The sequence below is a fragment of the Zonotrichia leucophrys genome, chromosome 3, assembly GCF_028769735.1.
Source record: "Zonotrichia leucophrys gambelii isolate GWCS_2022_RI chromosome 3, RI_Zleu_2.0, whole genome shotgun sequence".
NCBI lineage: Eukaryota > Metazoa > Chordata > Aves > Passeriformes > Passerellidae > Zonotrichia > Zonotrichia leucophrys.
Genome location: NC_088172.1, coordinates 106,633,850 through 106,660,736, shown reverse-complemented (window position 1 = coordinate 106,660,736; position 26,887 = coordinate 106,633,850). Strand labels below are relative to the sequence as shown.

Sequence of the window (26,887 nt, the reverse complement as noted above, 5' to 3'; positions counted from 1 at the left end):
CGCCTGCGCGCTGCGGCCGCTCGGTGCCGGCCCCGCTGGCGCCGCCCGCAGCTCCCGCGGCTCCTCTGCCTATTTTAGTCACAGTCGCGGCTCCGTGCCCGCCGTGGGACCGCCAGCGGTGACGAGCGGCAGCCCTGGGCTGTGGCCGTCCTGTCCGGGCGGCCGGGAAAGTTTTCCGCGGGGCAGGTGAGGGGCGCTCCTGCCGTGCGCCGGCGGCACCGCGGGTGTGGGGCGGCGGGAGCCGGCATCGGAGCGTCCCGGGGCTGGGGGTGCCGCTCCACCGGCGGCGGCAGGAGGGGTGGGCGCCGGGCTCCGCTGTGGAGCCGCCCGGCCAGCGGGGAGAACGCGCGGTCCCGTCCCTGGTGCCTCGTTGCCTTCGGTCGCTCTCTTGTGCCCTGCCCGCGGGGAGGAGGGACGGGTTGCAGCTTTCGAAGTGGCTCTTTTGGGTGGAAAGGGACCTGATGCTCGACTCTTTTTCAGTTTTTAAAAATTATTTTCACGATTGTTTGGTACGAAGGGTGGGTTTGGCGTTCACGCGTCGTGGGCTGGAGTGAAGCTGCGGAGCGCAGAGCGGGGCTGGGCGCCGGCAGCTGCGGGCGGCCCTGGGCTCGGGGGTGCCCCCCTGGGTTCGGGCGGCCCCTTAATTCGCTTCATTAGGGTTTGTAGGTTTTCCTTGGAGGAGAATTAAGAGTGAACTTAGATTCGTTTCACGGGCAAGCAGCTATCACCCAGCTCGGTTGGCTTTTCACCTCTATATCCGTGAGCGCTGCCGGCGGAGGGCAGAGCGAGCCCCAGGGCACTCACAGCCCCGGGTCCTCTCCGCTGGGGGCTGCGCTGCCGCGGGGGAAGGTGCTCTCACTGTGTGGATGCTTTGTTGGCTATGAAGAATGAACGTGTTGTTAAATTTTCTCCTGATTGGAGTGACCAAAGAGAGTAACAAATTTCTGTAGTTGCTGACACATTTAATTGAATGTGACTTGCTGCGAGGAGCATATTGAGCACGCTTTCTTGTACCGCTTTCCTATTCGTTCTTACTGCGTTGTAAAAGAGGAAATTGGTAACTTAAACTGTAATTAACTCAGCTATGCTGCCTCTAGTAGTTTGTCTTCTTAGAAGAATTATTGCCTAAAATATCTATGCAGCTTCTGTGCTGTACGTCCATAGAAAAGTAGTTTTAAGTTCTGCAGGTATAATTAAATTATTTTTTTAATGACTGTAAAGTTATAGAAAACATACTCAAGTTATAGAAACATACTCGTATAACTGTAAAGTTATAGAAACAATACTCAAGTATTTACTCAAGTATATAGAAACATACTGAAAGATTTAAGAGACTCACTTCAATGATGTTGATCAGTAAAGCTGTGGGATATGAATGATCTCAATAAAGTGGGTTGTGACACAAGTGGGACACTCAGCACTGTCTCACTATCAGCTTGGCTGACTGGTTCTCATAGTAGAACCAAATGCTTTGCAATTTTCTGTCATGTTTGTCTTCTGTGAATGTTGTTTAGGTATCCGTAAAATTCACACGTTTTTCGAAGCCATCTTGGTGTCCAAATATTTGTAGACTAAGTCTCTTGTATAAAGCTTTTCAGACGTTTGGTCTATTGTATAAAGCTGTTGTTGAGTATAGCAAATTCCTAGAGTAAGCTCACCTTGTTTATATTCTGAGAATTTGTATTTTCTGACCTAAGATCATCATGTATTACTTTAACTTTCTATCAAGTTTATGCACAAAAACAATTAATAAGCTTTTTCTTAAACTACACTAATTTCTGTTAGGTTCAATATTAAAGAATCAATGGGTTTTTCTTTTTATTTTTATATCCTCTTTTTTCCCTCCTGTTTGAAACAACAAATCGGCTTGCGTTCTCAATCATCTGAATTTCCAAATTCTTGTTTGGTAAATCTAACTCCATATGATGGATATATACTGGATATTTAAAAATGCTCTTTTAATGATTTGTCTTATGTCCCATAAAGCTTTCATTTTAGTGGATGCTGTTTTAACCCAACTTTCAAAATTATTTGACTATGTTAGTTGTTTTTTTAATTCGTGATATTAATACATGTCTTTGCATGTAACTAAATAGTCTTGTGCTACATTAATCCTTAGTAAACATAATTAAAGTTTTAAAGGCCTGAATCTCTACTTCCAAATTAATTTTTGGCTTTCTGAGGTCACATAAGGTAAAACATGATAATTGCTTGCTCTTTTGTGGAAGTGCAGACTTTCCCCTAATTTTTCAGTATTATTTTGCAACAGTAGGTGCTAGGATTAAAGAATTGATCTAAAAATTACAATGATGTTGTTTTTTGACATTTTGGATATTTGTCTTTCTGGTATTACCTGTAGACAAACACTGTAGGTCACATCTTGTAGCTCTGCCTGTCTGCCTTCTCTCCTGATCCCCAGAGCAATCTCCTTAGTTGAAATTCAGAGCCTGTGTCTAAGTCTGTCCTTGTGTCATTTTGCAGTTAGCATCAATCTATTTCTGTCAGCTTTTTAATCCCACCATGATGGAGAAGTTCTTGTTTCTGCTGTTTCCAGTATGACAGGGGAGCTGTGATTATTGTTTGTGAGTAGCAAGTGAAGTTCAAAAGTATTCATATAAAGACTTTGAGGTAGTAAAGACAAAGCTTATAAAAAAGCTGGGGATGGGCAGATTTAGGTTCCTGGGCTCTAACTCTAATTTAGGCAATCTAGTAGGTAAGCCTGACCTTTAAAAGTGTTAAATGTCCTCTTACAACTGTGGACACTTTAAATTATTTGATCCACACTTGGAGAAACTCCTTCCCATTATTTCGGTTTATGGCTGGTGATTTGTTGCATCAGTGTCTGGAGGAGCAAGGGGAGCAGTGTTTTGGCTGGGCTGCAAAGAAAATGAGATTGTCAGGTGCTGTATATTTAATTTGGTTCATTGGTTTTGCAGTCTTCTAATGTGTGATGCTTCAGAGCTGAGCTGAAAGGGTCAGGTAGCCTCTATTCCCACAGTGGAACAGTACAAAATTTTGCTAATAAAAAATATCAAGTATCTGGAAGGCTGCCTTGATCTGTTACCAGATGTAGCTGAAACTATTTCTTGCAGCCTCTTTTGATGTGGAGCTTAGAGATTTATGCCTGGTTCTGTATCTGTGTGTGAGTTGGTTGTCTCTACTTGTTCTGTTGGCATTTTAAGTGGTGCCTTTACTGGCATATGACTGGGCAGTGAAAGGCTGAATATAGGTAGAAACTCAGCTGATTATTTTTTTTAAGAGATCTAGAGATCCTGCTGTTCGAGTGTAAGGAGTTTCTATTGTTTGGAAACAGCAGGAGCAGCAGCTGAGCTGTGTGTAAGATGAGCACAGACATAGTTATCCAGTTAGCAATTCCCTCCTGTTTATGAGCCCGTTAAAATGCCAGTCCTGCAGCCTCTCCTGGGCTCAGGCTTTGGCTCGCTGTGTGAGAGGCTTTGTCAGGACACTGAAACTGCTCTGATGACTCTTGATGAACTCGTGTGAAACAGCTGAAAGTAAGTAGGAGTGTATTTGGGTAGGCCTGATGTTTGCTAACAGTTAAGTGTAGAGTTTATGACAAATCCCCATATTTTAATCTTTGGATAACTAATGTAAGAATGAAAAGAGGAAAGTGATATCTTAAGAAACAAGTGAATTGTGTATTTTGGATTAGATGTTTAGGATTAGTTAATTTTTTTTTTCCTTGAAAGTCATTTCAAACCAGATATAGATACACTGCATCTGTGCTGGTGTTTGATCCTGCAGGATGCCTCTGCACATTCTGTAGCATCCCTTGGCTGTGACAGGCTCTGGGCATAGGAGATGAACCATAAGAGAGGGTTGAGGATGTTTTCTTCCCACTGCTTTCAGACTGATTAATTTTGAAAACTGTCCAGCTTGCTTATGCCCTATACACAGATTGATCACAAGAAAACAATAAAAGGAAGGGATGAAGCAACTCAAATTTATTTCACAGGCCAAGAAACACTCTCAGTTACCAGAGATGCTTCAGAGTGTATTCAAGTCTGCAGGAAATTGAATGTATTAACTGTGACCCAAAATTGTCTGCTGAGCAGATGAATTACATGGCAGTTAGTGATGACACACATCAGGGACATGTTCTGTCTCTACAGAATTCAATCAAATGCAAATCCTGCTGTATTGTATTTTATGGGGCTTGTTGGCTCAGTGATGAAGTGCATATAGTTCATGAATGAGACTCGAGCCCACCTCCATGTAATTTCTGCTGCTGTGGCAGTGAGAGGCCATACAAGCCTGGCTGGAAGCAGGGTTCTCCTGTGTTTGGCAGCAGACTTCTCTAGGAGCAGTCGTGTTCCTTCAGCTGAGCCCTGCTCTGGGTTCAGAAGACCTTCTGTAGAGCTTGTAGCACTGACTGCAGTTACCCAGAGAGACCAACTTTTAATATTCTAAAGACAGTGTCCTGAAATCTTCCAGTTTCTATAGTTTGTTCTTAATAGTAATTTTTTGTTTTGTATTGGGATTTGCCCACAGATACTTTTCCACTTCATTGAGGCAAAGGTATACGTGTTATATTTATTATTACAACAACAAAAACATTGTATGTATGTTTAGATTAGAAATAGTCTTTAGCTGTCTCTGTTTCTCCAGTAGTCCCACACATAGACAAGGGTCTTGCAAGCTTTTTCAGACTGTGTAGACCAAGATCTCCCTAAAAGACTGGCAGCAGATGTAGCGGCCTCTCTGTTTGAGTAGCTATGATTTAAGTGAAAGAGCACTACTGAACTATAGACCTAGCTTACCATTTTAAAGCATTTTTTTATATTTTTTTCCCATGAATGCTAATGGAAAATATATCTTGGGAAGGGAGAGAATAACCCTAAAATCCATATGTGTGTCTACTATGTTTCAGTTTAATGCATAGTGAATTTTTTTCCTCTCCTTGCAGGAGTCTCCAAGATGAATACCACAGCAATGAGCCCACTCACTGTTACTCCACTAGGTTTTGTTCCAGACTTAAAAAATTCCACCCTTGATCCTTTCAATGAGACTGCATGTGAAAACTGGAAAGAGATTCATCATCTTGTTTTCCACGTGGCAAACATTTGCTTTGCAGTTGGGCTGGTCATTCCAACCTCTTTGAACCTTCATATGATTCTCCTGCGAGGCCTGCTCACCATAGGTAGGAGGATTGTTCTGGAGACAGGAATGTGACACAAATGGCTGAGTTTGGCCATTATGGAGCTGGTCCCTGCAGCTTATGGTGAAATTACTGCCTCTGTTAATGGCCATTGTGCTCTGATGAAGGTGGTTTTGGTCTAAGACTGGATCTGTTTTGACCTTAATATACCTTTTTTTAGAAAGATTATATTACTCTTGGATTATATTACTCTTCTAGAACTGCAATTTGCAATTTCAAACCTAAGAAGATGTCAGCTTGAAAACAAGTGGTCATCATTTATGTCAGATGTAACTGGATGTTTAAAATCCACTTAAATCAGTTATGTCTGGCCATTAAGACCTTTATTTTAGATTTCAAGTAAATAGCAGGACTGTGTATTGGCAGGTGCACTGGTTTAGTGTGTCTGAGGTAGGTGAGCTTTTTCTTGAGGGGCTTGCTGTGAGCCCAAGTGTTCTTTTAATGTGGTTCAAGCCTGTGGCACTTGTGGGTCACCAGCATTATTTTCATTGCTGCTTTAGAAGTGCAGCCTTTCCATGGGGAGTGTATTCTGTGTTCTGATACCAGTTGTGTTTCTTCTGCCACTGTAGGAATCTTGTGACACCAGAATCTGACTTGAGAGGAAAACCTAAATTTGGCATGCTTGAGACTGAGTGAATGTGGTTCAATTTGTAACATTGCAGTCTCACAGCTATTTCAAAGCCTCTGTACCTTGTGTGGGACAAGATCCTTGTGATCAAAGCAGGAATAGTGACTCATTGCAGTGTAAGAAGGATAAATCCCATCCAACAAGAGCATGCTCAAGTGTTTTTAAGTGAGTGCTTATTGGCATTATAGTGTGGGTCAATTTTTTGATAGAACTATTTGAATTTACAACACCCTTGCATTTTCTATTTTATAGTTATGATAGGGTAACTTCTTAAAACACACTGCACTGGTGACCAAGGATCTGAGCATTGCAAGGCTTTTTGTCTTGGCTTTAAAAGCAGAAGGAGCTCTGCACTTGCTGGGCCTGCCATTTTGATCTGTGGGTCTTGTAGTATTTTGAGCAGATAGGGAATCAGAATTTGGCAAGCTGGGGTGGCAGCAGGGAGCAGATTTACTCAGGGGGCAGAACAAGTAATGAGGCCTTGTTCCTGGGGACCTGTTCCCTTTGTTTGGCCCTGTCCCACGCCTGTGCTGTTCTGCAGTATTGCTGCTCTTCAGTACATCCAGACTTCATATCCTCCTGTGCTAGCAGTCTAACTATTAAGAAGATCAAGAGTCACTATATTTTGATTTTTCTAATCCATATGTAAGTGCTGCCTCATCAGTTAACAACCCAGACAGACTAGACATTACCAAGTTCATTAAGTCAAGGTCATTTTCAGGGAGAAAGGGGGTAAGAACACTCATTTAGCACTGTCTTCTTTTTGTCCTTGCAGGAAGCTTAAGGGAAAATATAACTGTGACCTCTCCAGCCATCTCTGTTGGATGGTAGGCTCACAGTTATCTGGGAGAGACTCACTAATACATAATCCATCAGTTGATAAATATTGTCTTTGTAGGCTGAAAATGGAATCCCTATTCATACATGATGTCTTGTCTTTTAAAGCAAGTGTCATTCAAAGTAAGGCAACTCAAAAAAGAGTAAGCATTTGGAAATTTTGTCTTTGATGTTGCACAGGAGAATTCAGGTTCCTGATGTGACCTTGTCATATCAGCAATAATAGTTTCTTTCAATTTTCAAAAATATCTGCATATGACTTTAGGAAGTTTTTATGCAACTCTTCCTTGCTAATTAGATATGAATGTTAATTTCTAAGCCTTTTTTGTCTAATTAATGCAACATAATTTTTTGTGAGCTGCCTGATTTTCCCCCATCTCTTTTCTACTTCATTTCAGTAAGAAATCATAATGGACTGCACCTTTCTGCTTGCCCCATCCTGATCTGAATTACTGTGACTTCAGTATTGCAGTCCAGTGTGAAAGGCTGCAGTCTGTCCACCTGCCCTCAGTGCCTGTTTGCAGCATTGCAGTGATTAGTTATTGTTGCATGTCTTCATCCAGAGAGCTTAACTGTATTAAAGTTTGTAGAATAGATTGCTTTTCAGTGTAATTGCACTCGTGGATGTATTCTTGATGGTTTTCTAGGAATGTTTATTATTTGGTGAAATCTAACTTCCTCTTTTTTTGTTAATTTTTACAGGATGTGCATTATTCATCATTTGGGCTACACTCTATCGTTGTGCCTTGGACATAATGATCTGGAATTCTGTGTTTTTGGTTGTCAACCTTTTGCATTTCATATACCTTGTGTATAAAAGGAGGCCGGTATGTATAACAGATAAATTTCACAAGCTCTCTAGTAAGATGCAGGGAAAGGAAGTTTTGCCCATTTTTGCTGGGCAAACCAATGGATTAGTACACATTTTCAGCAGAATGCTTTTGTGTTTGGCCCAAAATCACACTCTGGACACATTCTGGGAGTGTGCAACTACTTGTACCAAAAAAACCTGCCTGGAAATAACCTCTTCACCAATTCAACACTGCCTGTGCTAGAAAGCAGCTGGGAAATTAGCTGGCAAGGCAGCATGAAGCTTGACTTCTGTCTTGCCTAGCAAGTAGCTTAAAACAAGCTGAACTGATATGGTACTAGACAACTGCAGATGTGTAGTAAATATTTCTAGTTCAAATTGCTCTTGAAGGGTTGTCTTACTACTTAAAGGGTAACTTCCTCTTTAGTTACTAAATTTAATTACTAATGCTACTTTCTCAGCCTATTCAATTGATTTATGTCACCATTGAGATGCAGCACCTATGAAACTGCATTGTATTTCTGCTAGGTGGCCATGGCTGTGCTGTCCAGCACACACACAAAATAGCTGTTGTGATAAGGGAGAGCCAGTGAGGACAGACTCTACCTACTCTGTAGCTGTCCACTGTTAAATATCCCATGCAGGTACTCTAGTTTCTAATATGGGATTAATTTATTTGCAGTCTTTTCCCCCAAACAAATTAGCATGTTCTACTTCCCTTCAAACCCCCACCAATTAAGCCTTTTTAATAAATCTTGAGGCTTCTAATCTTCTGTCAAATGGGACAGGAAATCGCCACCAAAATCAGAAATTATTGCAAAAGGCAGGAGTGCTCAGCTGATAGAAACCCATTTCCCTGGGAAACCAAGGCTTTCATCTTACCTGTACTTTAAAAGTGAACTGTGGCATCTTTAAACATAGGTAGTGGTCCTTGAGTTTGTACCTGTCCAACCCTTTCCAAAAATCTAAATAAAAGGTTATTGGTGAGTGAAAAAGCATCCTGGGAGGATGATGTGCTGGTTTGGGCTTGAGTGAAAAAAGCAACCAAACAAAAAAATCACCCTGCAATGTGTAAATCAATACTGAATGAAGAAGGAAATACATTATTTTGTAATTACAGTTGTCTACTAAAAGCTGTGTTGGCACAGATTGGGGTACTTTGTTCATTATGGTATAGGTTTCATCCTATTGAAGAGGCAGCTATTTTCACTAAATCTCTAATAAATTTGTTAGCAAAATTATTTGTAGGAGTTAGGTCAAGTGGTAGAAATGATTGAAGTACTCTGTGGGTGGATACAAAAAGAAGGAATTTTGTGAGAATATGAAACTTGACTGATAAACTCAGTCACCAAAGTTGGTAAAAAATTGCATCCAAGAGGGGAGGCCTGGAGCACCTGCCTTTAACTTTGTTTTCTCTCTCTGTAGCCCTTGCCCAGTGTCAGAGTAAGCACAGCAGGACTGGGGTGCTTGGCTCTCCCATAAACTCTCACTGCTCACACTCTGGCAGGCAACCACAGCGTGTAGAAGGAGGCTAAAGGTTAAATTGCATCTGTCTACAACAAGTTGATAAATTGAGTGCATGTGTTAAAAAAGGAAGAGGCTCTACCTACAGCAGTGTTCCTCCAATATGGAACACAGGTTCACACAAAGATTACCATCAGCTGTGCTGTGACCTGAGAAACTTAAAAGCTTAGCCAAAAATTAGGTCTGATAGACTAGCCAGGTAGTGCTGTTTCTTTGCATATTAAGGCTTCATTTCAATAGTCTTCTTTCCATTGAGAAATTACAGTATTTATGACCATTGCATAGAAAATATTATGTTATTTTAATTGGTGTAATACATAATATTTTCAGTAATTATTAAAAATATATTAATATTTGCTGCAAACTATGATCAACAAGCATACTTGAAGTGATGCCTGATAGTCACACAAGTCTTTTTAGCTGTCTAATATGTTTATTATAAACCCCAAGGCTGTTTTAAGTGTTTTTCCTACAGGAGGACAAAGAATAGGGGAAAAAATTAAAGGAACTCTTAGGAATTAATTTTTGTATGAGATTTTCTCTCTGCAGCTATTGTATTGCCCATCTCAATCAGTTTTGGTAATTCTCACAAAAGATTTTTCCAAGGAAAGAAAGGAATGGCAGAATAATTACAAGTTAGTCATATTACAAAATGAATAATTGATACGTTCAGTTGTTAAATATTTATTTTATTAAATGGAGCATGCAAAATCACAGTGAGTTTCTTTTCTGACCAGAAGATTATTTCAGTGGTTTTGATTCCTTGGAGCTTTACAAATTTGGCTTTTTTAGTTGGAGTGGAAGCTGATTCTAATCAGTCTGACTCGGAGTTCTGGCAGCATCCCAGAATATTTCAGCCCCTGCTGAAGAAAACATTACACCTTCCCATATGGCTTGTTTGGAATATGACCCACGAGCATGACTGCAGGAGCATCAGCTGTGCTTGGGAAGGGGAGTGCTCTGTTCCAGGGAGCCCATCTGAAGCACAGCTCCAGCCTGCAATCTGATCAGTCTTTAAGAAAGTGCCTACACCTGCTTTCCCCTCCAAGTATTACACACTAGAGGAAGATCATGAAACATGAACCATGTGCAAGTTAAGGGATTGGATTAACACGCCAGGGCCAAAATTTGCCCTCATGTCTGTGTGTCTGGTTTTGGGTTCAGGAGTCTTGGGAGCTACATAAATTCCTTTTTCAAATGGAAATGTATTTCCTTAAGTTGCAGTATAGAAAGGTGCAAATTAAATTGGTACAGCTGTTAAAAATGTAGGAGTTCCTGGAGAGCATGATGGTAAATCAGTCATCTAGCTTTGTGGGTATATGGAACATATTTTGAAATCAAACAGCTCAGGACTTAACATAATACAGTTTCTCTTGTGTGTTTGTTTTTAATCCTTGCTTTGTCTGTGTAGATGTCCTCTGAGGGATTAAGGATTGTGGCGTAAGGAACATGCAGGAAATTCAAAACCTGGGTTTCATATGAGTGTAGTTGCTTGTGGAATATTTAACTAGTAATTGATTCAGTGTGAAACCAGTGTAACTTTAGGTCAGGTGATGCACTGCACGTAGTAAGTCCATGAGCCCTGATGTCACACAGCTGCAAGAGCTCATGTCACTACAAGGCCATTCGTGATAATCTTGGAATAATGGTGGTGACTGACAGAAGTGAGTGAGGAACAGAGGAAGCAAATGCCACTCCTTTCCTCAAAAAGGGCAAGAAGGAGAACCCAGGGACCTGCAGCATGGTCAGCCTCAACTTGATCTCTGAAAAGAAGGAATAGATAGTCCTGGAGAACATTTCTATGCACATGGAGCACCAGGAGGTAATCAGGAGTAGTCAGCAAGGATTTACCAAGGGGAAGTCACACTTAACCAGCCTGATAATAGATGGATAAGAAACTGATTGAATGGTCACCTCCAGAGGGTAATGGCCAAAGGTTCAGATGGACATCAGTGACAAGTGACGTCCCGTTTGGGTCTGTATTGGGACCAGTGCTATTTACTGTCTTCATTAATGGCATAGACAAAGGGATTGAGTGCACTCTGAAGTCTACAGATGACACCAAGTGGAGTTGACACACCTGAAGGATGGGATACCATCCAGAGGGACTTGGACAAGCTTGAGAAGTGGGCTAATGGAAATCTCATGAAATGTAACATGACCAAGTGCAAGGTGCTGCACAAGGTTGCACAATATTGCTGCACAATATCAACACAGGCTGAGGGATGGACAGATGAGGACAGGGAAGGACTTGGGTGTGGATGAGAGGCTGGACTTGACCTGGCATTGTGCACTCACAGCCACAGAAACCCAGTTGTATCCTGAGCTGCATCAAAAGCAGTGTGGCCAGCAGGGTGAGGGAAGTGACTGCTCTGATGAGATCCCACCTGGAGTGCTCTGAGGTCCCGAGCCCAGAGATACAAGAGGTGCTCTATGAGGAAAGGCTGGGAGAATTGGGGTTGTTCAGGGAAAAGAGAAGGCTTTGGGATGGCCGGTTTGTGGCCTTCCCTACTGGAAGGGAAATGACAGGAAGGATTGAGAGGGACATTTTACAAGGCCGTGTAGTGACAGGATAAGGGCAAATGGTTTCAAACTGAGAGTAGGTTTAGATTAGATATTAGGAAGAAATTCTTTACTGTGTGGGGGGTGAGGCACTGGGGCAGCTTGCCCAGAGAAGCTGTACATGTGCAATCCCTAGAAGTGTTAAAGGTCGGGTTGAAGCTCTGATGCTACCTGGTCTCGTGGAAGGTGTCCCTGCCCATGGCAGAGGGGTTGGAACTTGGGTGATCTTTAAGGTCCCTTCCAACCCAAGCCATATTTATGATAACCTTCCACGATGAAATGACTGGCCAGATATGGGAATAGTGAGAATGGTGAATATCCTCAACCTTAATTTTAGTAGGCTTTTCAACCCTGTCTTGTATAAAATCCTGATAGAGAATCTGTTGAAGTGTGGCCTGGAAGAGGATTGAAACCTGGCTGAGAATGGCAGGGTGAGTGTGGTAATCAGAGGTAGGAAGTCCTGTTGGAGCTGGGTGCTACACATACATTAGTGTGTGGTGTGTAACCTCGAGCCAGTGCTGGTCCCAGTGCTGTTTGACATCTTCATTCATGGTCTGGGCATATGTGAACCCTGATAACACAGAACTGTGAGGAATGGTTGATAGGCCAGAAGGTTGGGAAACCATCTGGAAGGGCCTCAGCAGGCTGGAGAAAGGGACCAACAGGAGCCTCATGGAGTTCAACAGCAAGTGTGGAGAACTGCACCAGGGGAGGAATAACCATGCATCAGCACATGCCATGGACTGACCAGCTGGAAAGCAGCTTTGTGGAAAAGGACCTGCAGATCCTGGAGGAAGAGCTGAACATGAGTCAGAAACTTACCTCTTTCTCTTCTTCTCTGACATTCTTCCTTGGTTGTTTTTCCTTGTTCTCTCTTCTATGTGTATTTTCTTTTTCATTATCCCCTGCTTCCTTCATTCAGGGAAGACTTCCAGGCTTAGGATTTCAGCCAACATCCTTTCCCTCATTGCAGCTGCCTGAGTTTGGGTGGGCTCTTAGATGTGGGATGTTCAGCTGGCAATGTTTTTTGGGTTTTTTTTCCTCCCTCATCACATGTGGTTTCAATATAATTGGTTTGTTTTTCAGGACTTGCTTTTCTACTGCAAGAAGCCAAGAAGCTCAGGGATGAGATGGGCTCCCAGGAGAGCCTGAGGGATAGCCTCAGTGATGTGTGCATGCAGTGTGAAAGACAAACTAATTTTTTTTTCTCTGCATAATTCTTGCCCAAGTCCTTCCTATTCACTATTGCATCAACAGACATGTCAGAGGGCTCCTTGTGTGTGATTTAATGTGGCACTTGGATGGGACAGCACTCTAAAGCACCAGTGTGCCAAACTGGCTCATTTTAGATAAGGTTTTGGACACCCTATCACAGGCAGTGTTTGTGGATATGCATCACACATTTACCACTTCTTTCTTTGCTTAAGCATAATGAAGCCAAAGATGTCCCTCAAGCTAAAGCATTTGTGCAGTTTTACTAATTTTTACCTAATGCATCTGTGTTTATTGATCTCTGTTGTTTTTACAATCTAGATCAAGATAGAGAAGGAACTTAGCAGCCTCTACAAGAGAATGTTTGAACCTCTCCATGTGCCTCCAGAGCTCTTCCAAAGACTAACTGGACAATTCTGCAACATTCAGACTTTGAAGACAGGTCAAGCCTATGCAGCAGAAGATAAAACATCAGTTGATGATAGGCTAAGCATCCTGCTGAAGGGGAAGTAGGTTCTATAAAAGCTTGGGGACAAGCTTTTATATGTATGCTTTGTGTCATGGCTAAATAAATTACAAAATTATTGAGGTTGCAGCTGTTTGTAGTATGTTATGGTCTATAGTCAATCTATACTTAGTATATTTTGTGACACCATTTTCAGGTGGCAGTGATGTCTCTTACTGGGAGCATATTGTGTATCCACTTATGTGTGCAGCTGCATGGATTTTAGTGGGAATTGTATTTGTGTAATACCAAAGGCAGTGTCTTGCAAAATAAGCAAGAGATCTGTTTGAGTCTTAGATATCTCAATTGTCCATTCTCAGGTTTTAAGGTTAAAAAATAAAGTTCATGAGGGAAGAAGTAGTATGTCTTCAGCAGGATTTAAAACAGCAGGCCTTTGGAAATTGATTCATTGCACTTGTACATGCAAGTAGAGAGGGGCAGGTGCATTGCCCAGAGGCAGACAGAATCCAGGTGAGAAAGGGTAAAATACATGCCCATGGCCAAGCTGTGATCTTGAAACTCCTGCTAAATTCTGGCCAGTATTTTAACCAATTTCTGCTGGCAGCAGCAGCAATGTCAGGCTTCGTTGCTTTTCTTACTCATTACCACAAAGCTGCTTACCATGGGGAAGCCTGATTCTGGTCTGGCTGTGTAACATGACCTTTCTCATATTGAATAACAATGTTTTGTGGATACATGCCATGTTCATCAATTCTCTATTTGTCTGGCAGCCTGTTCTGCTTGCAGTCAGTTAGGCAGAAAACAGGGTAGCTCTGGGAGTGATATTCCAGAAGATGAATGTATTTATTCCTGTTACCTAATGCATTACCACAGTCAGTAGTCCTACCCAATTTTTCATTAAATTAATCAGCCTCCATGAGTTTAAAATGTTGTTTCATACATTTTTGTTTCCAGAATGAAGGTGTCTTATCGAGGGCATTTTCTGCATAATATTTACCCCTGTGCCTTTATAGATTCTCCTGAATTTCGATCAACGCAGATGAACCGGGGTGAGAAATTCCAGGTACATTTTGTTTTAGTTGTCACTGGACATGAGCTGGTGAGACCATTAAAAAAATAGAGTATAAATTTGATCAACAGTGAACTATTTGACTTGCATCCTTTGCTACCCTTCTAGTATAGGTGCTTGAAGATGGACCATATAAAGAACAACTTTTAAATGCTGCAAAACAGTATTATAATGGTGTGTATTGAGCAGTCTAGCTTTTGCTATTTTCTTTTTTACTGTTTCCAAGTTTGTTTTGTGTTAAGAGATTGTTCAGGACAAATAATTTAAGAGGCAGTTTTGATAGAAAAAAGATGATATGAGCAGGTTTCATCAGTGGTTCAAAAAAAGAAAAGGGAATAAGAGGTACTGTAATAATTAAAGTCTAGAAGTTCTGGCACTAGTAGAAATTGGTATTTATAAAAGTGTATTAATACTTCTGTCATTTTGCAATTTATTAAAGCAACATAAGCTGGAAATTATCTCAGTATTTTGAATAAAAATATTCATATGGAGAACAATAAGGGTATATTTCTCTAGCAGTGTAATTATGCTGGTATATTAAATATATTTTATTGTAGTTTGGGGAGGTGGAATACTTTTAGAGAAGGGTGTTTCTTTCCCATAGAAATGGCTATTTTGCTACCTCTTACTTGATGTTTAGCTAGGTGTGTATAATGATGACCAGACTGTGACTGACTGGTGCATCCACACTGATACTGTGGCAGAGGGGAGGGAGTGCCGACTCTAAAATCAGTGATTGGTGTCATAGGTTCCAGTCAAACACTGGGCTCAGTGCCAGGGGAGAGACTTGCCCAGATGCACTCACCCTGCAGCAGTGGGGCCTCCCACAGCCCTCCTGGCACGGCCCCTTCCTCTGGGAGCAGCTGAGTAGCAATCAGTCCCTCCCAAGGGAAAAGGGCCATGCCTCAGCTCCTGCCTGCCTTGGGAGTGATTGTAATCTGGAGCAGTGGGTGTCCTTTATTTGTGGGTTCTGCTTGTCGCTGCCCTGTGAACACCAGCAGCCTTACAAGAGCACACGGATTGAGTCTTAAGGACCCCATCTGCTGGCAATGCTGGTGAATTCTTCCTCAGCCTGTGGGCTTATATTACAGTACGTGGAATTAAAAATCCATGGATATATGACAGAATTTCATTGTTTCTAGGACTTATTTTAATGGATTTTTTAAATTTTTAAAGGATGTAATGTTATCTTGTAAAAGCAGAGAGCACCTGATTTTGATTTATTCATAGATGCCTGACCCCCTTGCAAAACCTGCCCCTGGCTATGACCAGTGTGGGTTTTGGTGTGGCATTGCCCTCTGCTGGCACAGGGGGTGAACCTGGCAAGTCCGTCCTCCCATGAGAGGGGGCAAAATCCCCTGTAACTACCCAGAACTGGATTATCAATAACTGAGCAAACAGCCTTGGCTCAGCTGCTACTGGGTTGTACTTGTGGGATCAGTAAGGCTGACAGTTATAAAAGGAAGATGGAATTTTTTTTTTTAAATCACTGAAAACTCTTTGATGGAGACCTTTAGGTGATACCAGTTGTTCCTATTTTGTGGCAGTGATGTAAAATAAACCAAGCTACATATATGCCTATTGCAAGAGCTTGTCATCACTATAGGACTGACTTCATAAATGAATTTTCTCTTACATAAGTGTTTTTAGGTTTGGGAACTCATGAGAGATTTTCCCATGTTATTGTCCCCCAGGTTTTCTGTAAAACAAACTGCCTACACATATCAGTTAAAACTACAATGATAATAAATTGCTGAGAATTTTTACGTTTGTAAATATCACATTCATAACAAAGAGATACCAAAAAGCTTTATGGCTTTAAGAATTACTTTAACTGGAGTCACAAATAAAATGTAATCAATTCTTTTAAAGCATGTTTAAGTGTGCTCATCTTAAAACATTTTTAAATGTGCTGATTCTGAGGATGTGTTTTTTCCAGGTTACCATTATTGCAGATGATAACTGCAAGTTCCTGTGCTGGTCCAGGGAACGACTGACTTTCTTTCTGGAGTCTGAGCCATTTCTTTATGAGATCTTTAAGTACCTTATTGGCAAAGATATTACAAATAAACTTTATTCATTGAATGACCCAACCTTAAATGACAAGGTAAGCAACTTCAAGTTTTGTTTGGAAATTTTCCTCCCACATACAAATGTGGTTTTACTTCAATTTTGAATGCTCTTAAAGCGCCTTATTTTAACTTGTTGCCATCAGCTACTTAATGCACACTTTTGCCTTTTAGTGCCAAGGTGTGAGTCAGTGCAACATTTCTGTCAGAAGTAATATTTAGCAAAGTTAGCACAGTAATGTACAAGAAAAATGAGTAACTGAGATTCAGAACTGATTGGCTTGTGGAAATATTTCTGCCTAACGATTAGACGTGATGCCAGTAGCTTAAAAGCTGCTTCTCCCTGGGTATCCTTTCTCACTAACAAATTAGTGTCTTTGTAAAAAGAAGATTCAGAGTTTTTCCCTTTAAAAAAATTTCTTACTGGGGCAAACAATTATGTAATAGTGATTGCTAGGAAGAATAATTTCATCATGTCTTTGAGGGTTGCAAATGCAGAAAAAAAAGCGCAAAAATTATGTTGATATGATGCAGTTAGTGGAAGGAATAATGAAATACATATAAAATATAAATATAATTAAAAGATAATTTATATATTTATAAATATATAAAACATTAAGTGGTCTGGGTGTACTCATGGATATATGACCTATCTTGCTTTAGTCTCATTTTGTCTCCTTACTTATTCCTTATCATAATTTTGAAGAATTAGAAAATCCAACAAATTTTGCCCCTCTTTTCACTTAACATCTGCACACTTCAACTTCAGTTTGTACTGAGTCTTTGTTTTTAGTTGCAAAAGTCACATAAATTTAAGATTATTATAGCTGGTTTATTATAGTAAGTTTTGGAAATGTATGTTGTAAAAATTGAGTGAGCATTTGGGAAATTTGTAGTATATTATTATTCTTCCTAAAATAACAATCCTGTTGCATGAGCTCTTCCTACATAACTTGGCAAGAGAATTGTTAAATAAATTCTTCATTTTTCCATTGCCGTATACATTGAACATATGTACATATCTATTATATTTGAAAGCTTCACTTTCAAATATAAATATTATTGGTGTCTTTGATGTCTTTTAACTGTTGTCAATCTCATCAGAAAATGTTGGGGTTGACTTGTGTATGTAGGGGATTACAGAAATCAATTGAGTATTGATTTATTCCTATTCAGTGTGGTAGTAAGAAAGTAAAACTATCAAATAATTTTTTGTTGGAAAACAAAAAAGGATATTCTATTTATTTTAAAAGTATATTTATTTTTAAAGTATAATAATTTTAAAATTATATTTATTTTTAAGTATATTCTATTTTATTAAATATATTGTTAAAGTATAATTTATTTTGTAAGAAAACTTGTGATTTTCTCCTACCTGAGGAGACTTTCACTAGTATTGGAAAAATAGTCATTCCTTTCTTCATGAAATAGGATACTAGTTCCTGACTTGTCAAATTCTGTAATGGAGTTATCCATTATAGTTTTGTCATTGATTGCTATCTTTCACATACACCTAAAATAGCATTCTGGCTTGCAGTGATACCTTACAGGGTACAATGTATGGCTTCATATAAATGTTATAGTATAAAGGCTTCTCAGGAAGGCTGCTCAAAGCAAAATGGAAGCTCCTCGGACCGTTTCACAGAGAGAGGATAATGCTCACCTGATGCACTTAGTCTGCAGTAGGATCAAGAGCCAAATGGTCATCTACTGGGAAGGAGGGACATTCACCACTTTTCTAACATAATGATATGGAAAGCCAGGAAAATAACCATGCTTCTGTTAAGGCATAAATTGCCTCTATACATAGCATGCTGTTTTGTTTAGCAAGGAGGATCAGCTTCATCACAAAGACTACATTTAATTGCAGAGCATCATATTTAAATAATGAATTACCAGATAATAAACCCCAAGCTTCCTGTAAGAAAATACATGAAAATTTCAGTACAAAAGCGATTTGAGATTGAATAATTAATGTGCAGTTTCATACTTGTCAGTGTTCCAGTTCCAGTATATTACTGGCATTTTCTATTGTCATTTAAATTGATTTACACTGCATAGAATCTTCTCCTGTAACAATTTTCTTGTATAATCACGGCTGAGACTGGAGCATCTATCACAAGGGAAGTAGTAATTTTCCATTTTTATTTTAATTTGCTTGATATCTTTTTTCCAAGTAATAATTTTTTTCTTTTTTAGGCTTCAAAGAAGATTGACCGGCAGCCCAGCCTCTGCTCTCAGCTCTCGGTGATGCAGATGAGGAACAGCATGGCCAGCACCAGTGACAGCGAGGACGGCCTGCAGATGTTCCTTCGTGGGACTTCCTCTGCATCCTCTCTTCGTGAGTGCTTGTGCCAGTTTTGAATATGGCTCTAATTGACCATTAGAGACACTGCAGAACTCCTGTTGTCCTCTGTGGGAGCAGACTGCAGCTTTTTGGTGCTGCTGTATCAGCTAAATCAAGGGACTTAACTATAGGGCAGTCAGATGCATGAGGTTTTGTGTTCTAAATGCAGATACCTCATACTGGGAAAAGACCACAACATGTGTAGCAATAATCTTTGGCATAATATGGAATGTTTATAGTAATGGGGCAAAACTGAAAGTACAGAGGTACAGTGCCAGTGACAGTAGTATGTCCTTTGTTCTGTCACTGGTGCTTGTAGAAACTAAAAACCCAAACAAAACATTTTCCCTCAGCAACTTGTGTCCTAGTTTTCCTCCTGAGATAGTTTGTATTGGCAGAGTCTGGAGGAATGTGGTATACAACCAATATTTTGATGTTACCTGGAAAATCTCCAAGTATCCTTGCAGGTTCTCCCCTGCTGTGCTTTGTATGACAGAAGTAGTAGAGAACAGATGAAGTGAGAGAAGAAACCATGTCTGACCTTTTTACTTCCATTCTTTTAATTAATTTCTTTATGAAAACATTCTAAATTATTCTTTCTAGGCTTTTGCTGTCATGTGTTTTTAGATCATCTGACTCTATACATTAACATCAGCCTGAATTCTGAAAGCAATGTTTGAATAAAAAAGCCCCAGAGGATTCTCTATTTTTTCATTGGCATAACCTGTTAGTTTAACAGTATTTAGAAGGATCGTATAGGATTATTTCTTTTGATTTTGGAAATACTATTTTTTAGTGATTAGAATTCAAATATATGAGAAAAAACCCCACTGTTGTTGTTACTTGTTGTATGTTATTTGTTATGGTTAAAATCTCTGCTAGGAAGAGGAAATATTTTCAATTATTTGCATCTTTCTGTTTAATTATCTGTTTTCCATTGTGTTCCTCACAGTTCTCATCCAGTAACACCTTCAGACCTGGAGGGCCTGTCTGGTTTTACTCCTTAACATTGGTGTAGTCTGCATGCCCAGATAGATGGAAGAAAAAGCCCTGCTAATGCTTCACCCTACTAGAACATCAGGGATGACACCTGGGATATAGTTTGATGAAAATTCCAGTGTTGTTTTGTTTTTCTCTCTTCTGTTCACTGCAGAGATAGTTGAGGTAGTGAGAGACCTCTGGACATTATCAGGCCCAGCCTCATGTCCAAAGCAAGATCAGCTACAGCAGGGCCGTGTCCAGTGAAGATTTGAATATTTCCAAGCTGGAAGATTTTCCTGCCTCCCTGGGCAACCTGCTCCAGGGACTTACCACCCTCACAGTGAAAAAATTTCCCTTATTGCAACTCATGCTTGTTTTCCTTCTTTCTTTAGTGCATGCCTCTGAGAAGAGTCTGGCTCTCTCTTCCATTAGGTAGTCAAAGACAAGAGTCAGAAGCCCTGGGAGCCTTCTGTTCCTAAGGCAGAGCACACCACAGCTCCTGCAGCCTCTCCATCACTGCTCCAGCCTCTGGAGTTGCACTGTGCTGCTCTTGCTCCAGTATGTCCATGTCTTTCTTGTACAGGGAGGCACAAAACTGATGCAGCACTCCAGATCCTGGCTCACAATTGCCAGCTAGAGAGAATTAATCTCTTCCATTGACCTGCTGGCTATGCTCTTGCTTATAGGGTTCAATACATGCTGCTAATGTGGCCCAATATATGAATGGCACACTTCACTGCAGGGGCACTGCTGACTCGTGTTCCATTTTGTGCCCACCACAGTTTGTTTCTGCAAAGCTGCTTTCCAGCCGTCTGGGGCCTAGGCTGTAGTGCTGTGTAGGTGTGTCATGTCCTGGGTTCAGGGATTTGTCTTTCATGAACTTGTCATTTTTGTCAGTTCTTTTCTCTTTTTCCAATGGCCTGTCCAGACTCACTGCCCTACCCTTTGGCCTGTCAGCAGTTTCCCTCACTACCTGGCTCTTGTCTGTGAATTTGGCAGCAGTGCCTTCCATCCCATCAACCAGGTCATTCATCTTTTTAATATTATAGGCTTTGGCCCTTGAGAACACTGCTGGTAACCAACCACCTGCCAGCTGGATTTTGTACTGCTGCTCACCACCCTGTGAACTTGGCAGTACGGCAGATTTTCCATTGAAGCCATAGTCCATCTATCCAGTCTGTTTCCCATTTGTCTGGAAGGACCCAGTGGCAGACTGTGGAGGGCTGTGCTACCATCCATGTAAACAACATCCCCTGCACTCCATTCATACATGGAGGGCATCATCTCACCACCAAAGGTGGAAGGTGGCCAGAGTGGTCAGATGCAGTCAGCATTCATGATGGCTTCTGCAGTCACCTTCCCATCCCTTGCTTGGGCATGGCTTCCAGGAAGACAAGCTCCATAATCTTCCTGGGAAATGAATTTAGACTATGAGGCCTGGGTGTTCCATCTTCCCCTTCATTAAAATTGCTGTGATGTTGGCATTTCCATTTGTCTGCCCTGACTTCCATCACTTTTCCAAGATGATAGAGCGGGCCTTGCAATTATATCAGCCCATGCTTGGCACCCTTGGATGCAGCCCATGTGGTTCCACAACCTTGTGTTCACCCTTTAGACTTGAGGTGTTCCTAATTCAGTCCAGGTTTACTGTCAGTCAATCACTCTCTGTCTCTACCTCTGGATGCAGAGCCCCAACAGGTCTCAGGACAAACCTCTGTCCTCTGACAAAAAGAAAAACTCAAAGTTCCTGAGTATCTCAGACTTTTTCATGTTCCTGTGCATCACCGAACTCTCACCTTGCAGTTACCCTGGTCTTTCTTTTGTTGCTGATTTATTTGTAGATGCCTTTCTTGTTGCCCTTCACTAGATCCAGGTCTAGATGAGGTTTGGCTTCCCTCATTTCATCACCACATGCTTGGGCCATGGTTCTGTGTTCCCTCCAAGGAGCTCATCCCCACCTACACTTTGTGTGTGTCTGTTTGAGATCTGTCAGAACTTTCTATTCATCTCTGCCAACCTTCTACCACGCTTGCTCAGCTTTTTGTGCACTGGAATGGCCTGTCCTTGTGTTTTGAGGAAGATGTCCTCGAAGATCAACCATCTGTCCTTAGGTCCCTTTGCAGGCCTTGTCCCATGAGCTTCTGCCAAGTAAAACCCTGAGCAAGCCACAGTCCCCTGTCCTGTAAGGTTGTAATTCAGCTGTTTGTCTTGCCACTCAGTATCTTAAACTCCACCAGCTCCTGGACACTGCAGCCCAGATTGCCAGCAGCCTTCAGCTCCCTGATGAGTTTTCCCTTGTTCATCAGTGACAGGTCCAGCAGAGCGCCTTCCCTAGATGACTCATCCATCATGAAGGAATTGCCTGCTACCTTCAGGGATCTCCTGGACTGCCTGCTCCCACCCTGATACCAGGGTGGTTAAAACTCCCCAGGAGCACCAAGGCCTGTGATCCAGTTGTTGAAAGAAGGCTTCCTTCTCCTTGCTCTTCTTGATCAGGCAGCCTGTAGAGATTCCTGCTGAGAAGTCTCCTGTGCTGGTCTGTTCTCTGATCTTTGCCTTTAAACCCTCGAGTGGCTTTTCACCTGTTCCACACACAGCAAAGTTCCATTAATTGAAGCCACTCCTTTGCATAGAGAGCCTTTGGGTGAACTTGCACACTCAGAAATTGTAAAACTGTGTTTGTGTGATTAAAGTGTCTCTTTCAGGCTTAACAGCAAAACTCTTACACCAGTATTTCAGCTTTGGGAGAAAGCACTTGAAATGCATGGCAAGTTGAGCTGTAATTGTATAAATCTCCAAGATGCACTTGTGCTTAGCACATACTTGATAAATACACTTTTCTCTGTTGTACTTTTCCTTGCTTTGTGTACCTTTTTTTGGTATACAGGGTGTGCTTTACCCAAGAGAAGGGGTTTATGTGTCTTTTATGTTCAGAAATTCCTCAGCCCAGCTGAGGCAGCAGCTTCCCAAGTCCAATGCTCTCCCTTACTTTTGGGGAGGCAGAGGGATTGCCCCTACAGCAGTGCAACACACACCTTGGGAAGCATTGTTATTTATTTCTTCTTTGTATTTTGATTGTGAAATTTCTGACTTCTGTAAAAGGTTTGTTCATCTCCTTGAACTGTAATGCTTCAATCTCTGTTTTTGCCAAGATAGCTTGTTAGTTATTCCTGGGTGCTGTCATTGCCAATGATGGGGTTGGTGCCAAGGTGAGCTCTGCTTAAAGATTTGTATTCAGTGTGGATTGTGGCCAGGTATGCCCTTTTTTCAGATCACAGGGAAAACTGAAAAAAATATCTGCCATTTGCCTTGTCATTGGTATGTTTTCAAAAATCTTCTGCTAGGTGCTCTCAGTGCAACAGCTGGGGTATTTTTTTTCGTCTGTTTTTTTAAGATTTACTGTAAGGTACATGCTGAGGCTTCCAGTTCCAGTGCTGTTCCCTGGATCCTCCTTCTACAGGCATACATTTGTTCATTTAGAACAAACACAATCTAAAATCCTCAAAAGATTTTGTGAGAAACATATGGAAATGTCAATATTTTTTTTATTTTTATAAAATTAGAATAAAAAATGAATGAAGGGAACTTACCTGTACAGGAACTCTGTAGGAATACTGTTTTGTCATTGCTAGGTGATTGTTGTGTGGACAAAGCCTCCCACTACAAATATAACTTTGACTTCTATAATCCAAAAAAGTTTTCTTCTCCCAATTTCCACATTCTTGAACAAATGAGCATTTATATTTTTGTATAATCCCATCTTTTAAAATTATGCATTTATCAGTGTTATAAATTATAAGCTTTGACTCATATTCTCAAGAAATTAATATTAATCCTATTTCAAAGTGTTTAGTAATAAAAGGGTTAAAATTACTAATTAGTAGGTCCCAAGCTACAATTACTAACAAAAGTATGTTTTTCATTTAATTAATTAAGAAACCCAACTAACTGTTTGCTTTTATATTAAGGAAATAACCAACAAGAGTTCTATAATGCTTACGGAGTGAGTCGTTTGCAGCATGATGTTTTCTGTTGATAACATCACATTAACTCAGCAGGCATCCTCAAAAAGGTATTAAAGTGGGGTTTGTTTATCATGTGACACTTGTGCTTGACATCCATGGTCCATCTGTATGTAATTCATTAGTAAGTGAAATAGAGGTATCTCTTTTTCCAGAATTTGAGTTAACCAAAGTAGTTTAACCTGATCACAAGGCTAGTTTCACCTGAATTTCAGTCCTTTAAATAATGTTTTGGTATTAATTTCTATTCTGTAATTCTATTGTTTGACAGCCATTCACATATTTATTACAGATAGTCTTTTTCTCTGTGGTACTTGTTTTAGACATCTCAGATTTGCTGGTGTATGCATCTGTATTTGAGCAGGAATGTAAAAGGTTTTGGTTTGGTAATGCTTTTAGTGGTATTATCAAATTATATGCTCCCTACTTGTGGCTAAAAGCAGGATTGGATTTCACAGGAATTTTAATATATATTTTGGTTTAGGCCCTCAAGTAAGGGCAACAAAATGTAGTGAAAGGAAGATCTGACTCAGTCACTTGAACATCTGTCCAACACTGGATAATGGCATCAGTAGACAAAATTTTGTATTTGGAGCAAATAAGAGCATCTTTGAAACAAACAGGCTGAGAGAATTCGACCTTATATTGGATCCTGTTGTACAAATTTATGGCTGCTTACTTCTGTTTTCTGGAGAGTATTAAGTGGCTTTAAGCAGAAGAAAACCATTTTAAAAATAACCATAAACTACACTGAAACAAAGAGCTACAAAAATAAAGAAGCTGGAACTGTAACTCAGCATTTTCAGGCACCCTTTTACCTTTAGGTGTCTCCCAGAAAAGCTAATTTTGTATCCAAATGTACCCACAGACACTGGGTGTGGCACATTCACCAATTAATTGATCTAGTTATCCTTTGCTTAGGCCATAAAACACATCTGTCTGGGAGGAAATGTTTAATAATTTAAGTATCTAAAAGTGTGTTTGAGTAACCCTGTTTTGTGGCAGTTTAAGTAGTTTGTGAATCTCAAAAGAAAACACTGATACATTTTTAACATAAAGAGTTCTGAAAATCTTTATGTTGAAATTCCAATTCCAAACAGTGTCTTTGTGAATGTGACTTAAAAATGCATTAGTGTCATAACTTGCTGGTATAGCCTCTATCTGTATATGGTTCTCTGTGTGTATCACATACAGTGTAAATATGATCCAGTTCAGTGTAAATGAGTCTTTGCTCATAAGTGAGCTTCCTTAACACAGCACTTTACTGTATATCTGATAAACATTTCTTAAAAATAAGAGTGTGTTACAGCTATCAGTATTTTTTTCAAGAATATTTAAATTTTTAGCTTGTATGCAAACAGTCTGTTAGCATGGCCTTTATCTCTTGTTGTTTTCTTCTCAAATGGGATTTTAGAGATTTCCATAATCGTTTTGGTCATCATATACTGGCTGTTTGCAACCTCATATTGTTGTGGTGGTCTAAGTCTACAAGAGGGTACTGAGAAAAGTACATGTCCATGTGTAGATTCTATTTCAGAATGAACAATGGAAAAGAGAACTATTCAGCTTATGACTCAAAGGAGTTCTCTGGTGTGACCCTCATACTGAAAATTTAACTGCAACAGAGGTAGTTTGCAGTGGTAACTTGCACAAAAACTCCATTTAATGTCTTTACAGTGATAGCTGTGGTGTGAGCCCTGCTCTGGCAGACAAGTTGCTGCCTTTCTGAAAGGTAGTTTTTTTGCAGTGAAATCACTGTCAGTTGAAAGTTACGTGGCCTTTGCCTGTAAATCTTGTTTTCTCTGTGGTTGTTTATAGGGGTATAAATCTGTATAAGTTTTACATTATCATGCTGTGTAGAACTTATGAGGAAGTGTCAGAGGAGGTTTAGGTCAGCTTTTAGGATGAGGCTCTTCACCCAGGGGGTGGTTGGGTAGGCTCCCCAGGGGAGTGGCCACAGCACCAGGCTTGGCAGAGTTTGAGAGTGTCTCAGTGTCTGGACAATGCTCTCAGGCACATGGTGGGACTCTTGGGATGCCCTGTGCAGGACCATGAGCTGGACTTGATCCCCACGAGTCCCTTCCAACTCAGAACATTCTATGACTTTATGCTTTAAAGGCAGTTGTGGCTTTGATGCTATGCCCACCCAAGGTTTGCCCAGTGCACTGAGGAGCCTCCCTGCAGCCAGGCCAGGTGCAGATGTGCACACCCTTTGTACCTGGGGCAGCCACTCGTGTTGCTGTAGCTGAATGGAGATGAGTCAGTGAGTGAGTGTAAGGGTGAGAAAGTGATCTCTGGGGATCAAGCAGTGGGCACCCCCTGCACTTGGGGTTTGCACTGAACCTGGGGAGATGTTTCTACACCTGCTGTGGCTGTGGTTAGCAGCAGGCACTGCTGGTTCATAGCAGTGTGGCTATTCTGTGTCTAGAATTTCCTGGTGCCTCTGGCCACATAACAAAGAAACCTTCACTTAGAAATCCTCTCATGAAGCAACTAGGGCAGGATTGTGTCCACTTCGTCACAAACAGGTCTATGTAGCAGGTTTGTGTTGTTAAATTAACTGGCAATTTCTTTGTACCTGTGGCAGGCCCAGGCCGCACATCTCCCTACCTGAGAACTTCAGCAAAGATGAAGCCCATCGAGGAGAGTGTTGAAGATGATGTCTTTGAAGCACCAGCTGCTGATAAGCTCGAGCTCCAGCGGCTGCCTTAGACAGTTGTGTCCTCAGGTGGATCAGAGCTTGCACAGAGCTCCAGTGCAACAGGAGGGAGCTGAATTTGGGAGGAATCTGAAGCTAAGCCCACCTCTCCATGTTTGAATTTACTGCAGCATATGCCAATGGTTTCTAGATGGAAATGTCATGTTTTATTTTACTTCTAAATAAAATAAATGAAAACTTGTGTGAGTTTTTTGTTGCATCTTTTTGGTTGCTTTATTTCTACTTTGACTTTTGCCATTATAAATTTAGTATTGTGTTGCTGACTAGCTGGAAATTTCTAGATTTACCTGGTGGAGAATATCCCCAGTTTCATTTACCTATGTTCCTTTGAAGCCCGTATCTTAGTGTTTTCAGTGGGAGATTTTGAAACTCCAAGGGCATGCTGCTATTTCCAGTCATCATGTTTGTGACAGTCGCATGTGAAAAACACACTCAGTCTTCTGCCTCAATTTTTTTTAAGG

At 40.8% G+C, this 26,887-nt stretch overlaps 1 protein-coding gene across 3 annotated transcripts; it reads left to right on the top strand.

Annotated features, from left to right (window-relative positions):
- BVES (blood vessel epicardial substance) lies at window positions 1–26,607 on the top strand. 3 transcript variants are annotated; one of them, XR_010439705.1, is made up of 9 exons: window positions 1–186; window positions 4,928–5,161; window positions 7,347–7,471; window positions 13,075–13,262; window positions 14,174–14,282; window positions 16,228–16,395; window positions 18,557–18,698; window positions 21,992–23,757; window positions 26,295–26,607. XR_010439705.1 is itself a non-coding variant. In XM_064709860.1 (9 exons), the coding sequence occupies exons 2-8, from the start codon at window positions 4,939–4,941 to the stop codon at window positions 23,719–23,721; spliced, it is 1,023 nt and encodes a 340-aa protein (XP_064565930.1). In that variant the 5' UTR covers window positions 11–186; window positions 4,928–4,938; the 3' UTR covers window positions 23,722–23,757; window positions 26,295–26,607. The 3 variants fall into 3 exon arrangements, 2 of the variants coding, with proteins under 2 accessions (XP_064565930.1, XP_064565929.1); XM_064709860.1 differs by having other exon boundaries at window positions 11–186; window positions 23,654–23,757; XM_064709859.1 differs by lacking the exon at window positions 21,992–23,757 and having other exon boundaries at window positions 11–186.
- Window positions 26,608–26,887: the final 280 nt, after the last annotated feature.

Excerpts from the sequence above, each read along its gene's own strand:
- BVES (XM_064709859.1), top strand. The coding sequence starts at position 4,939 with ATGAATACCACAGCAATGAGCCCACTCACTGTTACTCCACTAGGTTTT. Across the intron at positions 13,263-14,173 it reads AGCATCCTGCTGAAGGGGAA|AATGAAGGTGTCTTATCGAG; the intron begins GTAGGTTCTATA and ends TTTTGTTTCCAG. Across the intron at positions 18,699-26,294 it reads TTCCTCTGCATCCTCTCTTC|GCCCAGGCCGCACATCTCCC; the intron begins GTGAGTGCTTGT and ends TACCTGTGGCAG.